A 23,411-nucleotide genomic window follows, 5' to 3' on the forward strand; every position below is an offset into this window, starting at 1 on the left:
TCTGTATTTGGCATTGATATGACTTTTGCAGGAATACTGTGTCCAATGCTGGTGACCACAATTCAGGAGGGATACTGATAAATGGGCAAGAGCTTAAGAGAGCCATGAGAATGATCAGAGCATTAGAAAACATGCCTTATAGTCTCAAAGGGATAGCCATGTTAGTCTGTATCTTCAATGCATCTGAAAGTGGGGTTTACCCATGAAAGCGTATGCCCTAGTACATCTGTTAGTCTTTAAAGTGCCATAAGACTTGTTGTTAATTATGCCTTATAATGAAATTCTCAAGTTCAATATAGTTACCTTAATGAACAGAAGGCTGAGGGGTGATATTACAGTTTAAATATCTACAAGGGGAACAAATACTTAATGGGATCCTTCCATTTTGCAGAGAAAGGTATAACATGATCCAATGGATAGAAAAATTCAAACTAGGAATAACATGTAAATGGTTAACAGTCAGTAATTAGTCACTGGAGCAATTTCCCAAGGATGATACTGAAATCTCCATCACTTGAATTAAATCGTGTCATATTGGATAAAGAACTGCTCTAGGGATTATTTTGGGGAAGTTTATGAGCTGTGTTATACAGGAGTAAGACAGTGGTCTTTTCTGGTCTTGGAATCTATGAACTGCCAAGATGCTTTGTCTCCACTTTAACACTGGAAGTAAAAACGAAGAAGTCAAGTTTCAGAGTATATTTTGTTAGGATAGGTGGCCTGTCTAAATTTTTCTACTGGCACCCATCACTGGAGTATCTGAGCTTCTTCCAAGAGACAACCAAGTACCACAACAGACCAAAGGTCTAATTGTCTTTCAAGAGGAAAACCAAGGACATGATTTAGACTTGTGCTTTAAAATGATGAGTACAATTGTTCATGGAAAGAAAGAGTTATGTAATCTTTATTTAAATCCAATTTTTCAATTTTTAAAAAAATACATTACTAAATTTCTGTTTGTTTCCGGCCCGCGGTGCAGGTTTGGGTTTACTCGGGACTCAACCATGGCTCACAGGTGGGATCCTTTGAATACGGCCTCCACTGGGAACACACTCCATAATGACGAGTCAATATAATGGTCTTCTGTTGCTATGCATTTTAGTAGTTAAATTCCTGGACTGTCATTGCTCATTAAAAGTGCTGTCATGTGGGTAGAAATTGGGTAAATATTGCATTTTATTAATATCAGAGGAACCGACTTAAATGGGGCCTGTGTGTTGTGTAGTCTTGCCTTAATCTTTGTATTCATGCCCATCAATGTGAAAAGCTATTGGCATATATATTTGCAACCACACTTAAATTGTGACCCTCGGCATGTGCTGAGAATATCATTGTGGCCCCCAGGGTTTCCAAAGTTGAGTTGCCTCGACCTATACTCAGCTCCCCAATCCTCATGGCTTCTCACTCTTCAATACATGCCCTGTCAGTGCTTGCCCTTGCATTAAACAAGCAGTATCTAACATCTCCTTTCATCGCTCCACTAAAACAGCCTTTATAACCAAGAAAAAATTAGCAGTTGGATGGATCTTATCTCCTGCTTTCCCTACAAGGAGTGAAATAATAAAAAAGCCAGGTTGTTCCCTAATTATTACTTCCCAGTGTGCATCATCGTCTCTGTAGGTATAGATCTGAGGCTTTTTATAATAGGGTCTGTCTGTATTAATTGGGAAGCACCATAGAGTTGGTTCTGTACAAAGCACTAAATGAAAATGAAGCGACACCTGAACATCTTTCCCCTCACAACGCTTGTAATTGTTCACAGATAATTCAAACTACTGTTTAACCTCTGTTCCCCTCTACGAGGGTAACAAGCGCTCCCTCTAAGGAATTTCAATATGTATAAGGAAGACGCATTACATTTTTCAGAGGCATTTACATGGTCCACAAGTCCAATTTGGGTCTCTCCTCAATAAGAAATAGGTATTAGTGGATAAGACACGCACAACATGTCTAATGTAATTATTCATCGGGCATGGTTTAGATTGTCCTAAAGTATTTTGTTTGATTTTGTAACTTATTTTCGTGTTATGTTATGGGTCTTCATGGCTGACCATTTAATTTTAAAATTTTAGTGCCAAGAAAATTTAAAAACAATTAAAACATTGTCTGATGGGCTCATACTCAAATCTATCCTGCACTGATTTGATTTATAGTGTTGAAAATGTATTTTCGCTCTTAATGGATGGTCCTGCCTGGAACTCCACCTACTCAGCCAACCAGAAGGTTTTGTAATGACAAGGGCTACCTGTTTCAAAACACTCCAGAACTCACAAGGCAACAGGGTTGTCAAGCAAGCACTCCTTTTGTACACACTATCCAATCACATCATCTAAATACGCAAACCAAAGGAAAGCTGTAGAGAGGTCTGTCAAGAGATAGAGAAACAAGCAGAGTACAGCCAAGGACACTGGAAAAGAGAAAGCAGGAAAAACCCTCTCTCATCAATACTACAAAGTGAAGGACAATCAGGAAGAAAAGGAAAGAGTTGTGGGAAGAAAAGAAACCCTCACCTATATATGCAGAGCAAGTGTCATCAAGGAATGCAAGGAAAGGTGGAGAAGGCAAACTCTTCCTATATAAAGAGAGAGAGAGAGAGAAATATTTGGGATATATATATATATCCCAGAGAAGAGTACAAATGGAAATCCAGGGACAGCCCTCCCACGTATACCACAAAGCAGAGTGCAATCAGGGATAGAGGAGATCCCTAGAGATAGCGGGGAACCCACTTACTGTTGAGGAATAAAAGGAGAACACAAGACAGGGAAGTGGTCCAATCCATACAGAGTGCTTTGCATTCAGATAATACGCTCCATGAGGGACATGGACTTCAAACGTCCAGGGGATTACTAACAGTACCTCTGAAGCTGGATGCCCAATATTTCCTCTCTATAATCTCCCCAATGAAGACTTCTCAGAGGATATTTTAGGGCAACTTGATCCAAGCTTCCGCTCATAACTCCAGTTTGCTCATCTTTGTCTGATTAACTAGACAAATGGAGAGGACGGGGAATAAGGAAAGAATACTGCAATTCACAGGGCAAGACTAAAGACACTCTGAACAAGGAAGGACAAAAAGCGCTGGAGGACCATGCTGATAGCAAGATACTGGCAATTCCTGAAAGGACAAGCACCACATCAGCTTCATTAGAAGCAGTATCTTGACTCCCAAGTTCCTTAGTGAGAGGCCTGTAGGCATTTTGCTAATACAGAATTCAAGTCCCACATTTCAAACCTTGTTTGCACTCCGTTCCCCTCCTCCTCTTGAACAGGGATCCTAGCTAATCTTTGTCTCTATCCTTATGTTTGCCAAAGACAGATTGTTGCCTATGCACAGCTGCAATGGGGCTTTCTGCTGCTATATTCATAGAATCATAGGGTTGGAAGAGACTTCAGGAGGTCATCGAGTCCAACCTCCTGCCCAAAGCAGGACCAACCCCAACTAAATCATCTCAGTCAGGGCTTCATCAAGCTGGGATTTAAAAACCTCTAGGGATGGAGATTCCCTAGTCCCTTGAAACGAACAATATGTCCAAGTTGTGACCAGCTTCATAACAACCAACATCTGCAAACCCACGAAGTTCTGTACACATCCCAGCCACCGGGAGAAGATGAGTGTGTAGTAAGTACTCACAGCAACAGCAGGAATGTTTAAAAAAGCTGCAGCCCCAACATCACCAGTTACTTTTCACACAGATTCACAAACATGATCTGGGGATGTGTGGGGCACACAGCTCAGCCTAGATGACAGTGAGCATCACGCACCAACACTGATGAGATGGTTATTGCCAAATTAGACATTTGGTGCTGATGCACTTTGAAGTCCAACATGTCATAAACCCAACCAGCTTCAAGTCAAAACACCTTCTAGCTGTAGCCAGAACCCTTCTCTTGTGGTGTTTTAAAGAAGTTAGCTGGGTCAGAAGCAGTGGATTTATCTGCTGCCTGGGTTCTGCCCATCCAGTCAGAGCTCTGGGACTTCTGGGACCGTGTTGCTGGCAGGGATGAGTCCGCTGCATCCATGTGGACAGGTAAAGCTGCTGGAACACAAAACAGTAGGAGGAAAAGGAGGACAGAGACAGAGGAGCAGAAGACAGGAGAAAAGAGTTAAAACTGGTAACCTCATAGCAACCACTAATAAGAGTTCTGTATGTTATTCTAGTGGTTCCCAGGCAATGTCGTCACAACCCCAATATCTGTTTATGACCCTCAAATTGAGAGATCCTGACCCAGAGCATCTATTCTGCAGGTCTTTTTTTTAAATTCAAGTTTGAATCCTATGATGAAAAAGGATAACTTAATCAGCACCAGAGAAGTTGAAAATAAGCTTTATGCACAACAGAATAACTCATTCTGGGCAAGCTTTATCATGAGACAAAGGATGGAGTTATCATGTGAGCTGCAGGAGGAGAGACCTACAAAGAAATGCAGTGATGTTTTGGTGTTCATAGAGAGAATGGTACAGATAAAGTAAATGCATTGTAAACTTCTCCATGGACTCAGCAGACAATGTATCACAACAATCTACATCAGTGGTTCTCAAACTTTTTGGCCCATGGCCCACCTGGCTCAATACAAACCTTTCCGTGGATCACCAACTGCCAATGGAAACTCGCTGTTAATTACATAATTACACCTGAGCCGTTTTGCTAGTGCTGCAGCGAGGGAGATATGTTTAATTTAACCAGTAAGAAAGGAAATATTAAATAAAAGAGATTAAGCCCTTTAACTTTCTCATGTTAGTTTATCAAACTTCATTTTAAATAAGGTAAAAAATTAATTTATGTCCAAACAAAAGGTTTCAATGTTTTCTCTGTTTACGGCAGGGTTGGGGAATCTTTTTTGGCCACTGACCCACAGAAAAATCAGTCAGAGATCGCACAAGTGAGAAGGAGGGGGAAAAAAAACAACCCACCACACCACACAACAAACCACCCTCCTAATACCCCCAATCCTCACTGATGTGCGGCCCAACTGACACTCATCTTACTCCGCTGGAGCTCCAGCCCCATATGGCAAAGGGGAAGGACAGAGAAGACTCAGGTTCAGGGTTCCCATGGGCTGGATTTACTCTTCTGGGGCTCTGAGGTTAGTGGCTCTGGGGTGGGGAAAAAAAGGGGTATTTAGTGTGCGGGACAGGGCAGCCAGGGATTGGCATAAGGATGGGGGTGCAGGATTTCGGCAGGAGGTGGGGGGCAGGAGGGGATGAGGGTGCAATGTCTGGGTGGGAAGTAGGGTGCAAGAGCAAACGGAGTAGGGTGTCTGGCCACGGGGAAAGAGGCAAGAGCAAGGGAAGGTGCAATGTATAGCAGGAGAGAGAGTGCAGGAGTAAGGGTGGGTTCAGGAGCATGGTGGGGGTAGGGTGTCTGGCTAGGAGGGAGGGTGCAAGAGCAAGCTGAGGGTGGGGGAATCTTGGCAGGGGGTGTGAGTGGGGAGGATTGGGGTGCAGGGTCTGGGAATGGGCGGGGGGCACTTACATGGCTTCGCATCCCTGTTGTGGCCTCCTGCTGCTCTCACTGGCTGCAACTTCAGCCAATGGGAGCAGTGGGGAAAGCCTCCAGACAGCGTGTCACTGTGCTGCCGTTCCCCCAGTGGCTGGGGGTGGACGGGTGAGAAGAATGGCAGCACGTGGAGATGATTGTTCTGTCTCGCTCTGCCAAATAGGTCTGGCAGGGAAGGTCGGGGCTTTCATTCATAGATTAGATATCTCTCTCACACACCCCCACCCACTCACCCCGCACTCTCCGAGTGGGAAGCCAGAGCTGCTGTTTCAGTTTTGCGGCGGCCACGAGGCTGGAGCTAGTAATGTAATAGTGTAGTCCAGTGGTCCCCAACCATTTGGGGTTGCTGGGCACCAGGGGGCGTGGCCGTTCGCCCGCCGGGCGCCCGGGAGGGGGGCGGGGGGCGGGGCCCGGGGCCCCCCCCCATAGCTGCATTCCGGGGCCGGCGCTCTCCCCTCAAGCGCCGCGCGCCCGGGGCCGGCGCTCTCTCCCCAAGCGCCGCGCGCCCGGGGCCGGCGCTCTCTCCCCAAGCGCCGCGCGCCCGGGGCCGGCGCTCTCTCCCCAAGCGCCGCGCGCCCGGGGCCGGCGCTCTCTCCCCAGCGCCGCGCGCCCGGGGCCGGCGCGCGCCCGGGGCCGGCGCTCTCTCCCCAGCGCCGCGCGCCCGGGGCCGGCGCTCTCTCCCCAGCGCCGCGCGCCCGGGGCCGGCGCTCTCTCCCCTCCCCCTCCTCTCCCAAGCGCCGCGCGCCCGGGGCCGGCTCCGGCACCATGCATGCGCCACGTGCCCGGGGCCAGGCCAGCCCTGAGCACTTGGCGGGCGCAGAGAAATTCCCCCGCGGGCACCGCATTGGGGACCATGGGTGTAGTCAATTAACCAATAAACAAAAGCTTATAGGTTAATGCTATAGACTACAAGCATTCCCCCCTTTGCCAGTAAATTTTTTAGCAGGATGGTCAGCAGCCCGGCTCAGTTCTGGCTTGTGTGAGATCTGGGAGTTCAGCCCTGTCCCACCCCCTCAGACAGGGGATCCTGCCACCCCATGCTGTGCAGCAGTGTGTGGTGACAGGAAGTCAGTATGCGAGGAGAGCTGGTTTTTAAACTGGCTCCTCTCATGGACCAGCTCCCGCCTGGCACCCCACGCCGCTGCCTCTGATACACCAGGGGGCGCCTTGACAGTGGTGATGAAGTGTACCGGCTGCCAGCCTCACCCCCAGGGACTACAGAACGGTCGACTAACCGATAAAAATTCATGAGGTTAATTGACTATTGAATTAACTGATGTTTAACAGCCCTAGATGGAGAGTGGGCTCTCTGCTGTCAGGGGAAGAAGGGGGCTGAGCACGAGCCATGGACCACCTGTAAGGTGGCCACAGACCATTAGTGGTCTGCGGACTGCAGTTTGAGACCCACTGAGCTACGCAGATGTGGCAAGACACAACAGACTTGAACCCATCTGCAATCTCCTAAACCAAATATTTCTGCAAGTAAGACCAGATTGGAACAGGTCAAAGTTTCCATACCTAAGCTCAACAATTACCTAATGTCTGGACTGGATTGTAGCTAGTAATTTAGAGGTAAAATGCTACATATACCATTTCCAACCTCCATCTCCTTAGTCAATCAGTCCCCATTAACAGAACTTGACAGCATGAATAATTATTTACAGGAATAAGCTAAATGACCCATGATTTCATTTGTTAGTATCTAAGGGCAGTTACAGTTTTTGCTTCTGTGTTTTATACAACACAAAGTACACAGCCAACATGTAAATAAATATTCTCACAACAGAAGAGGATTGTTCACATTTCTTTTTCATTTAGCCAAGCTACAGAAGACTAATCTGGGACATCCAGTCTGATACACTGCATGCATCTCCTCACTCACCTGCTTCTAGTTAGAATTTGTGGTTTATACCATGATAGAATTCTAGCTGGAAAGCCCTGGCTTTTAGTTTCAGCCTTTCTGGGCAAGAAAGTAAAAAGAACTGCCCAACATATTTCTAAGACAAAAGTCACTTCCTGGGGCAATGAAGTCTCCTGTCTGAATTCCTTCCTGTTAGTTCTCAAGAGTTCTGGGGAAAATACCCAATCTCTTTCTCCAGTGACAACTAGTTTAACAGCAGTCACTAATCCAGTTGGCCTGTGGCAGCAGTGCTATTACTGGAAATGTTTTGCTCTGACAATGTGATATAGATTTGGAAGCTCCCCTTAGCTTATTGCGTACATCTAGCCATGCCTTTGAATATAGGTCTTTCTGACAGAACAAGCGTTACCAGACTCTATTTATTAGGGAGCAAGGGCATGTGGAGAGAAGGGGTAATTAACTTAGCTAGCCTGTTAGGTTACCAAATAAATGGTCTCTCCTTTCATTCCTGACACTGGATTAGAGTGACTATGTGCATTTCACATGGCCTTTAACACATCTGCTGAATTCAGTCAAATTCAACTTAAAACTTTGTGTGGGTAGGGGAGGGTGCGACTGGAGAAGATTTGTAGCTGCATGTTTAAGAAAGAAGCTAAATTCATCACAATGACAGCACAGAGTGTTGGCAGAGATTTGAGCTATTTATTCTTTTAGGAAAATCCTATAAAGAATGACACGAGGAAGCCTCTATCTGCAGTCTTGTTCATCACGCTGGTGAGGAGTCTGATAACAGATGTATGCAGAAGCGTGATTTAGTGCCAGGAGCTGGCCCCTGATGTGTATTAATACAGCTGCAAAGCGGAACAATCCCCTCTTCATCACTCATCTCTATAAAAGAGGTGGAATCCAAGATAGCCCGATGTTAGGCAGAGCAAGCCCATTTGTTCTGCTGACTGATGGAGCCAGCTCAGGCTGTGTCCTTCACCTCCACGGGGCACTCAGGTTGCAAAAAAAGAACTCAATGAAGCAGGACCTGGTCAACAAGTGAGACAAGAGCAGTGGGACTCAGCCAAGGAGCTATTTAAAGGAGAAATCTGGCACTACGTACATGTGCCTGATCCCTTCCCTCATTTAGGACCTGAATTCTAACTCACCCCAGAACATTATCTTTCATTGCAGGAATAGGATTTCTCAAAGTGAACTCTGCAATTGAGAAAAACTGATGTTGTCAAGATAACCCAAGGATGGGAAAACCCTGGTTAATTTGACATTTTAATAACAAACAAAAGTACACAAGAGAGTCTGCAATTGTCTCTGTCATCTTATAAACACAAGGCTGGGTAAAGTTGTTTAAAGGTGTTGGAATTTATCTTGACAAAAGCAACCACAGAAATGGAAGATCAGTCTATAGAAACAGAGCGGTAATAAATGACAAAAGTCACATTTTGAACAGGAAGAACCCTGGAAATCAGCAAAAGGATAAAGTATTATGATAGGACAAGAATTCCCATCAAGAACTCTATATACCTGAAGAATTATCAGAATTAGCTATTAGATACATTTCTACAACACTTTCCATGCTATGAATCTGATTATCCTGGTATAATATGCAAGGCCACAAATAGACCTGCTAAAATCTAATACCACCAGCAAACAGACTTTTGCCAGGAAGAAGCAAACTTGACACACTTCAGTTGTTTACCAGGGACACACTTTTTGTCCCTTTGAAACCAATATAGAAATCCCTCTGGATGCATATTGAAAAGACATATAATCTGAACATACTGACTGCATGATTTCCTTCTAGCTCCACTATTCTTAATTTCCCACAAGCTCCCAGAAAAGGTACCAACAAGATTCTACCCATCCATTGGCAGTTCCTCTGGTCTTCCCCACTGTTTACTGGATGTGATCATTTTTTTTTTCTTGGCCACCCACTTTCTTGCTGCTGGTTCCTGACATCAAATTTTGTCTCAAGCTCTCAGGAGGAACACGGGTCACACAGCAATCGCAATGTTGGGATTTAAAAATTTCCAAGAGTAAACTCACTCTAGGCAGGTATCTCCCTGCCTCCTAAAAGCCTCTCTAATCCTTAGACTTATTTCACACCTGAGTCACTTTCAAAACCCTAAAAAAAAAAAAAAAAAAAACCAGCCACTTCTGAGGTATCATCCACTTAGGGGGGAAAAAACCCAGAATTCTAGATGTTACATTCCTGGAGCAAGAAGGGGAAAGGGGCCATTACCCCTAGGAGGTGGTAAATGGCTCCAGGCGGAGCCAGCATTACCAGTGTGGATACTGAAAGATGAGCCATCAACCATAGTGAGAACTAGGCTCTTGCAGCAAAGGGTCCGGAGACCTCCTTGATAGAAGGAACCAAAACATTGTGAAAGAGATTTGGGAAGTACAGGAGCTTGCCTCCTCATTGCTATGGGGTTACATAACTTAATTGTAGAACTGTGGAAATAATGGCTTGTGCAGCAGCAGTACAGAACATTGACTTTGCAGTGTCAATGATACTAACTCGCCATGGGTGCACCTTCATATATTTATTCATTAGGCCACCCTTTTAGTTGCTGTGAAAGCCATTTACAGCCACAGTTCACTATCACCTTTGTAATGGTGTTTCGTTTAACTTTAATTCACAATATTCCTGCAAGTATTGTGCTATTTTCAGAATGTCTTCCCCCACTCTCCAGTTTAGGAAATCCTGCACACCAAGATTTTGAAATAACTAGTGATTTTTGGGTGCCAACTTAAAATACCTTAAAAAGGCATGGTTTTCAGCAGGTGAATGCTTCAGACTTCCTGAAAAAGATCAAGGTCCTTTTAGGCATCAAAGAAGTTGGGGATCCAAAAAACGAAGCACCCAATATCACTAACCACTTTTGAAAGTCTTGGTCCCAGTGTTTTGTCTATGCTGGAATGTCCTCCCATGACAAATAATGCTGCACAGGCAGGAGTGCTAGGGTTAAATCAAATTACCTGAAGCAGGGCTGGAAAGAGAGGCTGCAGCTGCTGTTGGCTTTCGTTTCCTCTTGATATCCCTTGAGCATGGCGGTCCCAGGTGTACGTTTGTCTGTCTGTAAGGGATGAGGAAATTGAAATATTAAAAAGATTGTCCGAACATCACCTTCTTGGGAAGAGACACTGATCACTAAACTTTCAACACCTCCTGGCCAGCTTCCCTAATCTGCTTGCTGCCTGGTTAATGGGACAACCTCCAGAAAAAGTAGCAACTCATTCATATCCCCTACTGCAACCACAGCCTATGACCAAAACTTTGTTTTGTCCTAAAGCTCAGACACTAGATCCCAGACCTGAGCTGAAGCAAGCAGATTGATATTCCCAAAAATATAGGCTCTTTAAAGCTCCGAAATAGCTAATAAAATCAGTACACGGGCAGGGATGGGAGCGATTAGGTACTTAGTGGATGCAATATCAGTATTTCTATGGGGCCCTATCACCTTCTAGAGATTGTAAACTTTCATTAAAAAGCAAGGCAAGTTTTCTTGCCTCTATGGTTGTGAAAATAGCTCTGCACTCATATCGCATTTGGAACGTTATCATAGGATGTGCCTAGACTACAAAATTTTTACCTGTTTTCTGGCACAAATATATTACTGCTTATGTAAATCAGGCTCCTGTGTTTTCAAAACTGTTATGCAATTGTGCTGAAAACATCAGAGCTTGGTATATGCTAGTACATACAACATTTTGTAATACAGCCTTACTGAGCTAATGAATAGACTGAAACACTTTAAAAGCCCGAACTTCCCACATGAGCTTTTGTTAACTCTGAAGTCTAATGATAATGTTTTCTTATACATCAATTTAACTATCATTTTAGAAAAATACTATCTTTATTACGGATCATAGTGGAACTGGAATTGTGGATGAAGCCTGAACAGAGTACTGTCATCTAATCCTCCCATGGACACTGACCTCCGCTCATAAGAAATATCATGAAGTTTAATACAGAAAATATATTCTGTTTAACATAGAATGTTTAATAATCCACAATGAACAGAGAAGAATAACTTAGTAAAATTGAGTTCAAGTTCCCCCTTTGCCACAGGATTCCTATCTTACTTTGGGCTTGTCGATACTGCCCCTGGGTTGAGACTACAGAGGTGTAAATAGCAGTGCACAGCAAAGTGCTGCACTGTTATTGCCCCAATTGAGTGCTGCGAATGTAAACTTAAACTAAAACGTTCCTCGTTGGCATTAATATAGAACAGGGTTTCTCAGCCTGTTGCTTGACACCCAAAATTGTGACACCAGAACGTTTCGAAGGGTCACATAGCAGCTCCCGTGCCTGCTGTTCCACAGCACTGGCTGGGCTCACAGCACCACGCAGGTTTGGCACAGCCATCATGGGACAGGAATCTGGCTAGGCCAAATCTGAGTATGTGGCACTGCAACCTCATCATGAGCCAGGTCACAACTCCACTCCCGCAAATTTGGTCCAGTTAGGGAGGCAGTGCCTGAGCAGGCCTGCAATCCCAGAGGTAGCAATGCCCAGAACAGAGAGCCAAGCCCAGCCAGCTCTACTGTACAGGAGCTGCTGTGGGAGTGAACGCAGGGCAGGACCCCAGAAGGACCTGACAAAAGCTACCCCAGGGCCTCCACTTCCTGACTATTTACTGGGTTGCAACAGGCCATAAACATTTACAAATGAGTCCTGAGCCCAAAAAGGTTGAGTGCCACAGATGTAGAGGACCATGTTAATGTTAACTAGCAATTTTTTAGTTTGCAGCCACAGAGGGGCACATGGAGGAGTTGCAACACAGCACTCCTGGGCAGTGAACAAAGCTTCCCCTTGCTTCTTGCCTCTTTCATTCAAGCTTCTTGCCTCTTTCATTCAAGGACACGTCCCAGCTCTCCCAAGGACCCAAAAGAGGTGGGGAAGGCAGACGCTGAGACCTTAGAGTCATGCAGAGGCTGGGAAGGGGGATGAGAGCTCCAAACCCAGAGCCTTTCCCCATTCCACCCCTTCCTCTGCAATCTTGCTCTGTTCCACCTTTGGCTCCACCCTCACTTTACCTGACCCCATCCCTCCCTGCAGCCCCACCCCCATTCTGCCCTTGGCCATGCCCTGTTCTGCCCCTTCCCTGTGACGCATCCTCACTCCACTTCTTCCCCCCCAAAGCCTGTTCACTGTGGCTCAGACTGCAAAAACTCTATGGCTGGGAGCAAGAGCTACTTCATCCTCGGGACTACCCTGGGGGGAGATTTTTCCAGGGACTTCAAGTTGACCATTCCCTCTGGACCTGAGTTTAATTGGGTAATCTTTCCCCCTGCAGTGGCACAAGATTTGGGGAGGCAGCCTTCACTACACGCCATCTCGTGGGCACTGCTTTCCATGCCCCCATGATCCAAACTGCGGGGTAGTGTAGACAGGCTAAGTCTCTCTGCTTCTGTTCTCTGTCTGTAAAACAGGAATAGCTGCACTTTTCTATTGCACAAATATAATTATGAGGTGTTTTCCACTGCTAGTGTACTGAGGGCCATGTAAGTACCGAAGATAAAAGGAAATCTTCCATTTCATTTCAGATTCTCATACTTTTACAGCTGGTATTTCTATAATTATTTTTCTAGTGTTTTAATAACTATGCTTTTCATCCTTAGGGTCATGGGCTCCAGTTTCTTGTAGGTCATCAGGGAAATGAGTTTCGTGCTTTCATATTTCCAACTGAGTGTTTGTTCATGTAGAAATGTGTTTGCTCATAATGTGTTCACAGAGTTTGGAATCTGAGTTCATAGGAATCCAAGACTGGATGCTGCAATTCAACCCTGAACTGCATCAGCACAGCAGAGTAGGAAGCCCTAAGAACGAGGCTAAACAGGATATTCTACTAACTGTGGAAGCATTCTTAGCTCTAGCTAGGCAGAAGTCTCAAATTCATGAACTCTGATGACCAACAATGCACAACAGACCAAAATTGTACATTCTGTGCCATCAATTAAAGCTTAAAAGCTGCCAGGGTCATTATGTACAACATGAGAACAGTCACGGCAGAGATAATAAGAACACGGCTACATTTCTACCACTATTCTACCAGTAGAATGATTTTATTTTAAAGCCTGGAAGTCAGCTTCCATGAAAGCCCAAATTTTCTAATGCCCTCAGTTTTTTGTGTGCAGATCAAGCTCAAGTATTTCCATGACTTTGTGAAAGAAACAGAAGCCTACTGAAAATCTGGGCCTATGGGACAGATTTAAAAAAAGCTCACACAATTTAGTATGTGCACTCATGCAAACGGGGTATTTGTGAATCAGCTGAATATGTGACTTCTCACTCAAAATACCTGATTTGCCCACACATTCACGATAATGGAATACAAAATTTGACAACTGTAGCATAGGTTTTGTGAAAGGTTAGAGAACCGAAGTCCCCTTCTGGTTACCCCCTGGTATACTGATCATGCCACTAGCACCTGTCTTCCTACCCTGTGGGGCTCCCATCCACCTGTGTAGCCAGAAGCTCTGGTCTCCCTCAGGCAAGGCACAGAGTTGGGGTAACCTGCAGAGCAACACAGACACTAAACCAGTTCAGCTCTAGGAGGGCTCAGCACCCAGGAAACCAACCTCCAAAAGAGACCAAACCCCCAAATAAATCCATCTGACCCCGTGTAAAAGTTTTACACAGAGAATGCTTAGAAGGCTTGCCCTCTATCACTGAATGAGAGATAGGAACAGTGGTTGCTCTCGCTCTCCCCTCGCCCCCCCCAACAATCATTTACACTGGACTTGATAACAAACAAGAGAGTTTTTATGAAGTGCAAGAAGTATGCTTTAAGTGGCTGGAAGTGAAAACAATCAGATCTAAGTAAGTTACTAATTTAAATAAACAAAAATGCCGACTAATTTTAAAATACTAAGAAACTTGTTACATGCAAGTTCTTACCCTACACAGTTGCTTTAAACATCTTTTGCAAGCTAAGCAACCTCCTAGTTTGGACCTGATCCTTCCCCCTGTTCAATCTTAGATGTTTTCAGCAGGCATCTTGGGTGGCAAGTGGGGGAGTAGTTTCCTGGCATTTGGCAACAGACTCTATTGTTTTCCTTCTTCCTCTATCCCTTTTGCCCAAGCTGGGAATTCTTTGTGCTCAATTCAAACTTTTCTCCCTTTGAGTGGAAAAGTGCCAGATCCAAAATATGTTTTAGTATCAGGTGGCCTGGATACACAGCTTTCTAGGGCCAACCACGGTTTGGGCTTACAGGACAAACAAGAGTATTCATAGGTTGTTGATTTGAGCCGTTAAGTTTCCCAAGCATCAGTAATGGCTCTCATTAGCATATCTGAACTATAAATAGATCTACACTTCATATGTCTAACTTCACATACAAAAATAGGATATACACACCCAGCAGACTGTAATCATTAAGGGTATGTCTACACTACCACTAGTTCGAACTAGGGTGGTTAATGTAGGCAACCGGAGTTGCAAATGAAGCCCGGGATTTGAATTTCCCGGGCTTCATTTGCATATTGCCGGGCACCGCCATTTTTAAATGTCCGCTAGTTCGGACTCCGTGCCCGTGGCTACACGCGGCACGAACTAGGTAGTTCGGATTAGGCTTCCTATTCCGAACTACCGTTACTCCTCGTGGAACGAGGTGTACCGTAGTTCAGAATAGGAAGCCTAATCCGAACTACCTAGTTCGTGCCGCGTGTAGCCGCGGGCACGGAGTCCGAACTAGCGGACATTTAAAAATGGCGGCGCCCGGCAATATGCAAATGAAGCCCGGGAAATTCAAATCCCGGGCTTCATTTGCAACTCCGGTTGCCTACATTAACCACCCTAGTTCGAACTAGTGGTAGTGTAGACATACCCTAACACTGATATGTTACATGAGGTATTCTCTCAAAAGCTCCTTCAAGTTATTTACATTCTTATTCATAAGCCAATTTTTGTAAAGCATAGGTGGGGCCTGTGATCGGTTTCTGAACACTTGAACCTAAACAGCTCTCAGTGTTCAAAATAAATAACCAGGGCTTGACAAATCCGCTTATCTATTTACCCATGCCGAGTATATTTCAGCCAGTTACCCTGTTCACCAGTGGTTCGCACATGCGCAGTGTGGGTCTCACGCATGTGCAGTGCAGGGCTGGAGAGTGGTTTTCGCTGCAGTTTGTTAAACCCTGCAAATAACTGTAGCCTAAGAATTTTATTTTGCACCTTTCTTAAGGCAGGACTAGATTACAAGATGACTGTATAAATGACCATATAAAATAAAACAACTAGCTCTTCTTCAGCACTTCTCAACTTTCTAACTATACAGATATCAACCAGTCAATTCCCACCACACTCCTTGGAAGAAGATAGGCATTATCTTTCCCTTTATGGCAAAGATGTGAAATGAAATGCCACTGAAGGAAGCTATAGCTAGGATCAGAATTCAGGAGCTCCATGCTCAAAGCACAACCACCTCTCATTACAATTACAAAAACAGAATGTTAAATATGGTCCATTATTAAAGTTTCAGAATTCTTTACTGTTCTGAAAACGAGGAGGAACAGTTTCCTATTCAGATGCAAGTACCAACTACGCTGCATCCAGCAGCCCTGTTGCTTCTACTCAGTGGTCATAAATCACCCCATAATATCTATTTCATTCAAATTTATCCCTTATTGATCACCCACACTCCAGTTAGTTAATCAAAAGCCCACTGATTGCTCACTAACTTTGATTGACCTGGTGGTAAAAGTGTCAATTTCAAGTGCTCAGTGCACTTTCAGGCACTGTAAATCTGCATACAGGGGTGGGAGGACAGATGGGCCCTGTTAAGTGCATTAGGATAACAGCCTCCAAGCATGAAGAGTACATCTTATCAAGAATGTGGCAGTGCTGTGTATTACCCTACAAACACCATATATGTCATGATTGGTTATTATAAGGAGAGGTACAGGGTAGCTATGATGGTTTATTGGAAGCTGGATGCATATCAAAAACCAAACAGGAAGACCAATCAACTGGCACAGATAAGTCACCTCCTGACAAACAGCAAGAGGTGAGCCATTAACTGTAAAGATCCTACTTATAGGCTCTGATGAAGTAGGAATTTTTTGCAATGTTTATATGGAGCCCACGTATATGTCTCAGTTTTCTCTATATACTGCATTGTTATGTAGTGTGAGAGGGAGGAGATGTCTGCTTATTCTCAGGCTCAAGTATGAATAGTGCCTAGCTGTGTGGAACTAAGCAGGTAATTGGAATCAGACTGGCAGAGGCCAGCTCTCGATCAGTGGAGAATCCATGAAGACAAGGGCAAATCTGAGGTGTTGAAACTTTTAAGCCAACCACCATACCTCTTTAAGCCAACCACCAAGCCCTGCCTCTTAGCAGGGAGGCTGAATAGCATTTCCCCAGCTGGAAAACCAAGGACTAGAGTTGGGGGATAAGAGGCGAAAGTTCAGTGTGGGCTGCAGGAAAGCAATTAAGACACAAACTAGGGAATCTGCTGGAGAGCCAAAGAGAGCTTGAACAATGGGGTTCACTAAAGCTTGGCTGGCTTTGGCTACCGAGAACCAACCATGCTTTAACCTTCATTTCTCTATGATAATCAAGGATTTGCTACACTATGTTCCAGTTGAGTAATAAGCCTGACTGTGTAACAATACTGGCTGAATGACTGCAGATGCTTGCACAAGTGCCCGGCTCCTTAAGAAAGTAAAAATCTCTCCGCGTCGGTCTCAGTGGCACTCACTGAATCAAGTTCACAGTGTATGACACAGCAGTGCCAAATGCCCAGAGGTCCAATCTAAGGAGGTGGAACATAAGAACATAAGAACGGCCATACTGGGTCAGACCAAAGGTCCATCTAGCCCAGCATCCTGTCTACCGACAGTGGCCAGCACCAGGTGCCCCAGAGAGGGTGGACCCAAGACAATGATCAAGTGATTTGTCTCCTGCCATCCCTCTCCAGCCTCTGACAGACAGAGGCCAAGGACACCATTTTATCCCCTGGCTAATAGCCTTTTATGGACCTAACCTCCATGAAATTATCTAGCTTCTCTTTAAACTCTATTATAGTCCTAGCCTTCACAGCCTCCTCTGGCAAGGAGTTCCACAGGTTGACTACACGCTGTGTGAAGAAGAACTTTCTTTTATTAGTTTTAAACCTGCTCCCCATTAGCAGTGGAAAAGCTGTGTGGCTCACCCCTGTAGGAAGACTGGGACTCTGGTACACTGTATGGGTCCGCCCAGTCTTCTCCCAAACTGAGGCCATAACCATGAGTTACATAGTTGACCTGCCAAGGCTGAAACTCAAAGATCAAAAGGACACTAACCAGTCACAAAGCAGCTCAGAGAAGGGGGGGGGAGGCAAGTTGTCAGGAGCTGTTCAGGGAGAGCAGCTAGGCCTAGAATTTTAATGTTAAAATTCTCTCCCTCTATATATATATATATATATATATATATATATATATATATATATATATACACACATACATACATACATACATATTATATATATATATATATATATATATATATATATACACACACACACACACACACACACACACACACACACACACAGTGTTTTGGAGAAGGCTGCCTGGTATAGTAACAATATATTTCTGTGTGAAAAAAGGGTAGTTACCTGTTCTGAAACTGGTGTTTGAGGCGCGATGCTCGCGTCCATTCCACTTTAGCCGGGTGTGCTTGCCATATGCTAGACATTTTTCCTTCACCAGTATCTGTAGGGGAGCAGCTTTGGAGTTCTCTGAAGTGGTGTTCGCATGGTGAGGGGCAAGGGATGCTGCCCGCTCCTGCCACCCTCAATTCTTTCTTGCAAGAAACTCCCAACAACGGGGAAGGAGGGCGGATTGTGGAATGGACATGAGCAACACTTCTTGAAAAACACCAGTTACAGAACAGGCAACTGTCTTTTCTTCGCTGAATGATTGTTCATGTCTATTCAACATTAGATGACTCCAAGCAGTACCAGTGCAGGCAGGTGGGAATTCACAGCTGTGCAGACTGTAGCACAGCTCTGCCGAACCCAGCATCTTCCCTAGCCTACTGAGTGATGGTGCAGTAAGATGTCAATACACAGACCAACGATCACATCGCAGCTCTAGAAATGTCCTGGACTGGTACATGGACCAGGAAGGTCATTGATGATGCCTGAGCATTGGTTGGATGGGTCCTGACAATCAGTGGTAGCAGGCCTTTCCTAACTCATAGCAGGTCCATATGCAAGAGGTGATCCATTTGAAGGTTCTCTCTGATGACACCGGAAGGCACTTAATCCTATCAGTCACGGTGATGAAGAGATGGATTCATTTGTGGGAAGTCTTGGTAAACTCCAAGTAAAAGTCCAAGGCCTTCTGGACGTCCTGGGTGCACAAACAGCTCTCCTCCACCACCTTGTGCCTCTTAGGACAGAACACAGGCAGGAATATATCCTCATTCACATGAAAAGACGACACCACTTTTGGTAGGAAGGCCAGATGGAGCCGCAGACTGTCTAAACCTTGCACAACTCAACATGAGCACCATTCCGATTAATTCTATCCTTTGAACATGAACTTTGTGTTGATATTAATCAATAACCCCAAGCATCAACACATGGCTTGCAGGACCTTAACGTTGCATTGGATCTGTGCTTTGGATCTACCTTTCACTAGCCAGTCATCGAAATACAGGTAAAACTGGATACTCTAGAACCTGAGGTAAGTCGCAATTACCACCATGCATAGCCAGGCAAAATGGGAAGACTGCAAATTGGCAGTGGGACAAATCTACTGTAAAACAAAGAAAGCATCCATGCCCTGGGAAGATTACCACATGGAGGTAAGACAGAAAGGTCAAGAATGGCATGCCAGTCTCCTGGATCCAGGGAAGGGAAAATAAGAGACTCAGGAGGAAAATGCAAAACAGTAGTTTCTGTAGGTACTTGTTGCTGTCTCGTAGGTCTAGGACAAGATGTAGACCAGCTTTAGCCTTTGGTATAAAAAAAATAAAAAATTACCAGGAATAGAAACTAGGGATGTAAAAATACTAACTGGGAACTGACTGAAAATCAATCAGTTACATGGTTAAACATTCCCAGCAGCCACTAGGAGTTTAACCGGTAAGATTAACAAATAAGTTGATACTTTAACTGGTTAAATTCTTAAATCCCTAATAGACACCTTTGTTGCAATATGAAGGCAAAACCTCTTCCACTGCCCCCAGCTTCAGAGGCCTCTGAACCTCTTGTGTGAGGAGATTCTTTTGAGACTCTTAAGAAAGGCAGGTAGAGGGAATAGAAATAAACTGGATGGTGCAGTCATGCACTACTATATCGAGGACCTAGAGGTCTGAAGTTTTTGCAGACCATGCTAGAAGGAAATGTGAAAGGCTGTCGCCAAAAAACTGGATCCAAGGAATAATCTGGTATGTCATCCTCAGGAGTACCCTCAACTTCTTAGCTCCTTGCTTGGAGATGGTTGAGTCTCATTGGGCAGATGGTGGTGGCTGGTGGGTTGTGTGCCATCTATAGCCCTTCGGCTTTTTGTGCAGTAGGCTTGCTGAAGCTAGCTCCCTTGCCCCTAGGACTATCCAATAGTTGTGTAAACGTTAAAATTTGGTGCAATTACACAACTCTTCAATTACATGCTACCTAACATCCCTAGGCTCTGCTCTGAGTTTCTCCCTATGTCCAAGGTGTGCTGGCTTCTAGAGGGAGAACTGTATTAGGACATTCCCTACAATGGTGAGTGGACATGCTAGGGCAAGAGCAGGTGAAAGGGCCACAAGGTGGGCTTACCCTGAGGTCTGGATACTGCCAGTGCCAGAGTGGGCAGCACAGAGAACTTCAGGACCTCTTGCACAGCCTGGAGAGCATTGGGGGTTGACAGCACCTGAAGTTGACAGAGGCCCACTTCTACATCCGGGCTTCCAGCCAAGGAATAGAACAGGCTGCATTGCTCAGCATAAGTTGAGGCCAGACTCCCAAATAGGGAGATGAGCTGCCCAATGCAGCTCTTAGTTCACCCCCAGCCCTAACCCTTCCCTGAGCTGAGGGTCAAGGTAATGCTCTTATAAGGTGCCACGTCGGCACTTCTATAGAAGCTGCTGAAGCCTCTACTGCCTAGGGGAAAATTTCCAACACACACCTAATGTGGAATGGACATATGCAAGCACTCCAAAGAAGAATCTATAGTTATCCACAAACAGTGATAACCACAAGATGGGAGTTCTCATGAGCATCTGGATTCTCTCCCATCCTTGTTCTTAACATATTAAACCAGGGAGTGCAACTCTGTATAGAGCTATACCTGAAGAAAGGGACAAATCTTTGATGGACAGCAGATTGGGTTTTGCTGTTTTCCCTACCATGAGCCAGAAGAGTTTTGATTATGGCTTCCTTTTGTATAGAACCCTATCAAATTCATGGTCCATTCTGGCCAATTTCACCATCATAGGATTTGAAAATTGGTAAACTTCACATTTTCAGCTGTTCAAACCTGAAATTTCATGGTATTTTAACTATTGGGTCCTGACCCAAAAAGAGATTGGGGGGGGAGGTTGCAAACCTATCGTGGGTTGGTTATAGGATTGCCACTTTCACTTCCATGCTGCCTCTAGACAGCTGGACTCTGAAGGGATCAACTGCAGAAGGTTCGAAGAGGTAGAAATGGGTCTGATCACCGCTGTTCTGCTGGGAGCACCTCAGCGAGGGGCTCCTCATTGCTAGTCCTGACCAGCTTGAGAGAGGCAATACTGCTTTTTCTCTGCATGGCTGCAGAAAGCGCCTCACCCTCTAATCCCACACTCAGCTGTAGAAACCTCAGGATGCTTCTCAGTCCCAGATAGTGTCCTGCAGCAGGGGGAGGCACCTGGAGGTGGGTCTGTCTAGTCCTTTGTTCCCTCTGACAGAGCAGTTTTCAGGGGAGGGACAAGTCCTGTCCCTCCACTTCCCAGTCAGAGCTCAGAAGGCCCCTTTGATGGGCCATTCCTAGGAACAAGGAGACACCATATTTCACAGGGAAGGGCTTATTTCATGGTTCATGATGCATTTTTCATGGCCATAAAATTGGTAGAGCCCTACTTCTGCACCGGTGCAAACTTAGCCAGAGAGATACATTTTTGGTTTAGACTTTACTATTTAAATAAATGTGATTGACAACCAGGGATCTGAAATCCTCTATTTTATCTCAAGATCAGCACAGCACAGCATAAGCTCCTCCTCCTCTTCACTCTATCAAGACATAGCAAGCATGAACTGGAAGAATCATCAGTAGGATAAAGAGGGGAGTTCAGTTCTTCACTTCTCTTGGGAAGGAGTCAATTCAGCACAAACTGGAATGGTCATTTATGTGATGTGGGCAACTGTCTACAAGGAATTAGACTGAGAAACACTATGTTCATTTCACTTAGTCCACTGAAACAACTCAGGCACTAAAATGAAGCCCAAATTGTAAACTGACATCTAATTTTCCAAGACACTGGCTCAGAATCATCACAACTGCAGAAAACGAGATGTCATCACAAGCTTTCCAGAGAATTCTCCATGCCAGATTGGCACACTTGGATTAAAACTATAGTATAATTTAATAAGAAGAGCTTTTCAGAGGAATAGCTGCTGCGAAGCATTCCCACTGGCATACAAAAGAACCTCAGCTCTTTGTTATGTTTCCCAATCTAGGACTTTGTTGGAAGCTTAGTGAAAACAACCCACAAGGTATGAGCCTTTCACTAAAACCCCACAGTGCCATGCCAACCTTAATCTAACACTATCCTTAGGTGCAAGGCACTTGTATCATGTTAGTGAAAGTTACAAGTGAGCATTAAGAGTGGTTGTAAATCTCATGTCTTCCAAACAAAGGCCACTATAGCCTCATGTTAAAGTAAATGTTCAACAGAGCCAGCCTTCTAACAAGGCTATTGGTACTAAAGTAGCACACAGTCCAGCAGCTGCTGTTGTGATGCTGCATCACCAGCAAACAGGCCAAATAAAAGGTTCTTTTTCTAAGCCCTGAGGTAAAACCTGAGGCTGTTTATGGTGGCTTCAAAGGTCAAAATTAATCGTGAGAGCAGAGTTCTTCCTCCTCTTTGAAATGAAACAACCAGCTGGGCATCAAAGTCTGATCTGCACATCATACATGTGTAAATCACTACAAGATGCTCATCCAATCAGCACACACAGCTCCTATGCATGCAAAGGTCCCTTGCTATCCCGTCATAGAGCACACATTTCCTCTGCACAGCAGCATCCTCTCTTCTGCCATCCCAATGCCCGGGAGTCCAAAAGGAGCATACTTTTTTAGGTTCCAGAATCACCGTAAAATTGTTAACTTCTGAAATCATGTAAACCTCATGGGTCATTTACACTACTCATCAGACTTCATGCAGTAGTAGCACAGTCACCAAGAAAGGATGTGTACAGATGTGGTAAACACTGAAAACTGTGTGATGGCACACAAGTGAACTGCTGTCCTTTCAGTGTCTTGAATAAAGATTCCAAAGTAGAAAGAAGAGGGGATCTCTGTCTTGTTTCCTCTTCCCAATAAGGATTCAGGAACACAACTCAGAGCTCTTCCTAATTTATATTCCTGGCTCCTTCCACCCCACTCCCATAATCTAAATGCCATGTGTCTCTGGATACAGACTGTCCCCCTTCTTCTGACCTCCAGAAAGTACAATACATGAGTTTCCACCCCCAACCACATTTTGGAGGATGACCAGGGAACAAATGGCAATGGAGGCAATCTGTCTTCCCTCCACCTATCATTCAGACCTATCACTCAGACTCCAAGACCCAGAAGGAAGGTGAAACAGAGGTTCAAGTCTGCTCTGAAATTCATAGACTCCCTCTAGGAAAGATCATGCTTAACAGACCAATCAGGCCAAAAGAAAAAAAGGGGGAAAAAACCTACATAAAGCACCTTCCCAATGATGGAGCCATGGAGCATATTAAGGTCTAATCAATGATTCTGAGTATCTACAAACCTAGCCCATTTACAGTACCCAAATAGCTGCTCACTGCTACCACTATGCATAGTGTCAAGGTGCAGCAGAGAAAAATGGGTGGTAGTGGAACAGGTGAAG

General features: G+C 44.8%; 1 protein-coding gene across 18 annotated transcripts in view; it reads right to left on the bottom strand.

Moving 5' to 3' along the window:
- GPATCH2L (G-patch domain containing 2 like) overlaps positions 1–23,411 on the bottom strand; it is a 118,820-nt gene that overhangs the window by 72,249 nt on the left and 23,160 nt on the right. For 5 of the 18 annotated variants that reach the window (XM_089778420.1, XM_089778418.1, XM_089778413.1 and 2 more), the window contains 2 exons: positions 10,348–10,445; positions 889–4,037 (listed from right to left, as the gene is read on the bottom strand). In XM_089778420.1, the coding sequence (XP_089634546.1) occupies positions 3,783–4,037; positions 10,348–10,445 (353 nt within the window). In that variant the 3' untranslated portion in view covers positions 889–3,782. Of the gene's footprint in view, positions 1–888; positions 4,041–8,205; positions 8,396–10,347; positions 10,446–23,411 lie in introns of those variants that run through there. The other 13 variants (XM_089778419.1, XM_089778417.1, XM_089778412.1 and 10 more) reach the window with 7 other exon arrangements.

Source organism: Pelodiscus sinensis, chromosome 5 (assembly GCF_052426305.1).
Source record: "Pelodiscus sinensis isolate ZL-2025 chromosome 5, ASM5242630v1, whole genome shotgun sequence".
NCBI classification, from domain to species: domain Eukaryota; kingdom Metazoa; phylum Chordata; order Testudines; family Trionychidae; genus Pelodiscus; species Pelodiscus sinensis.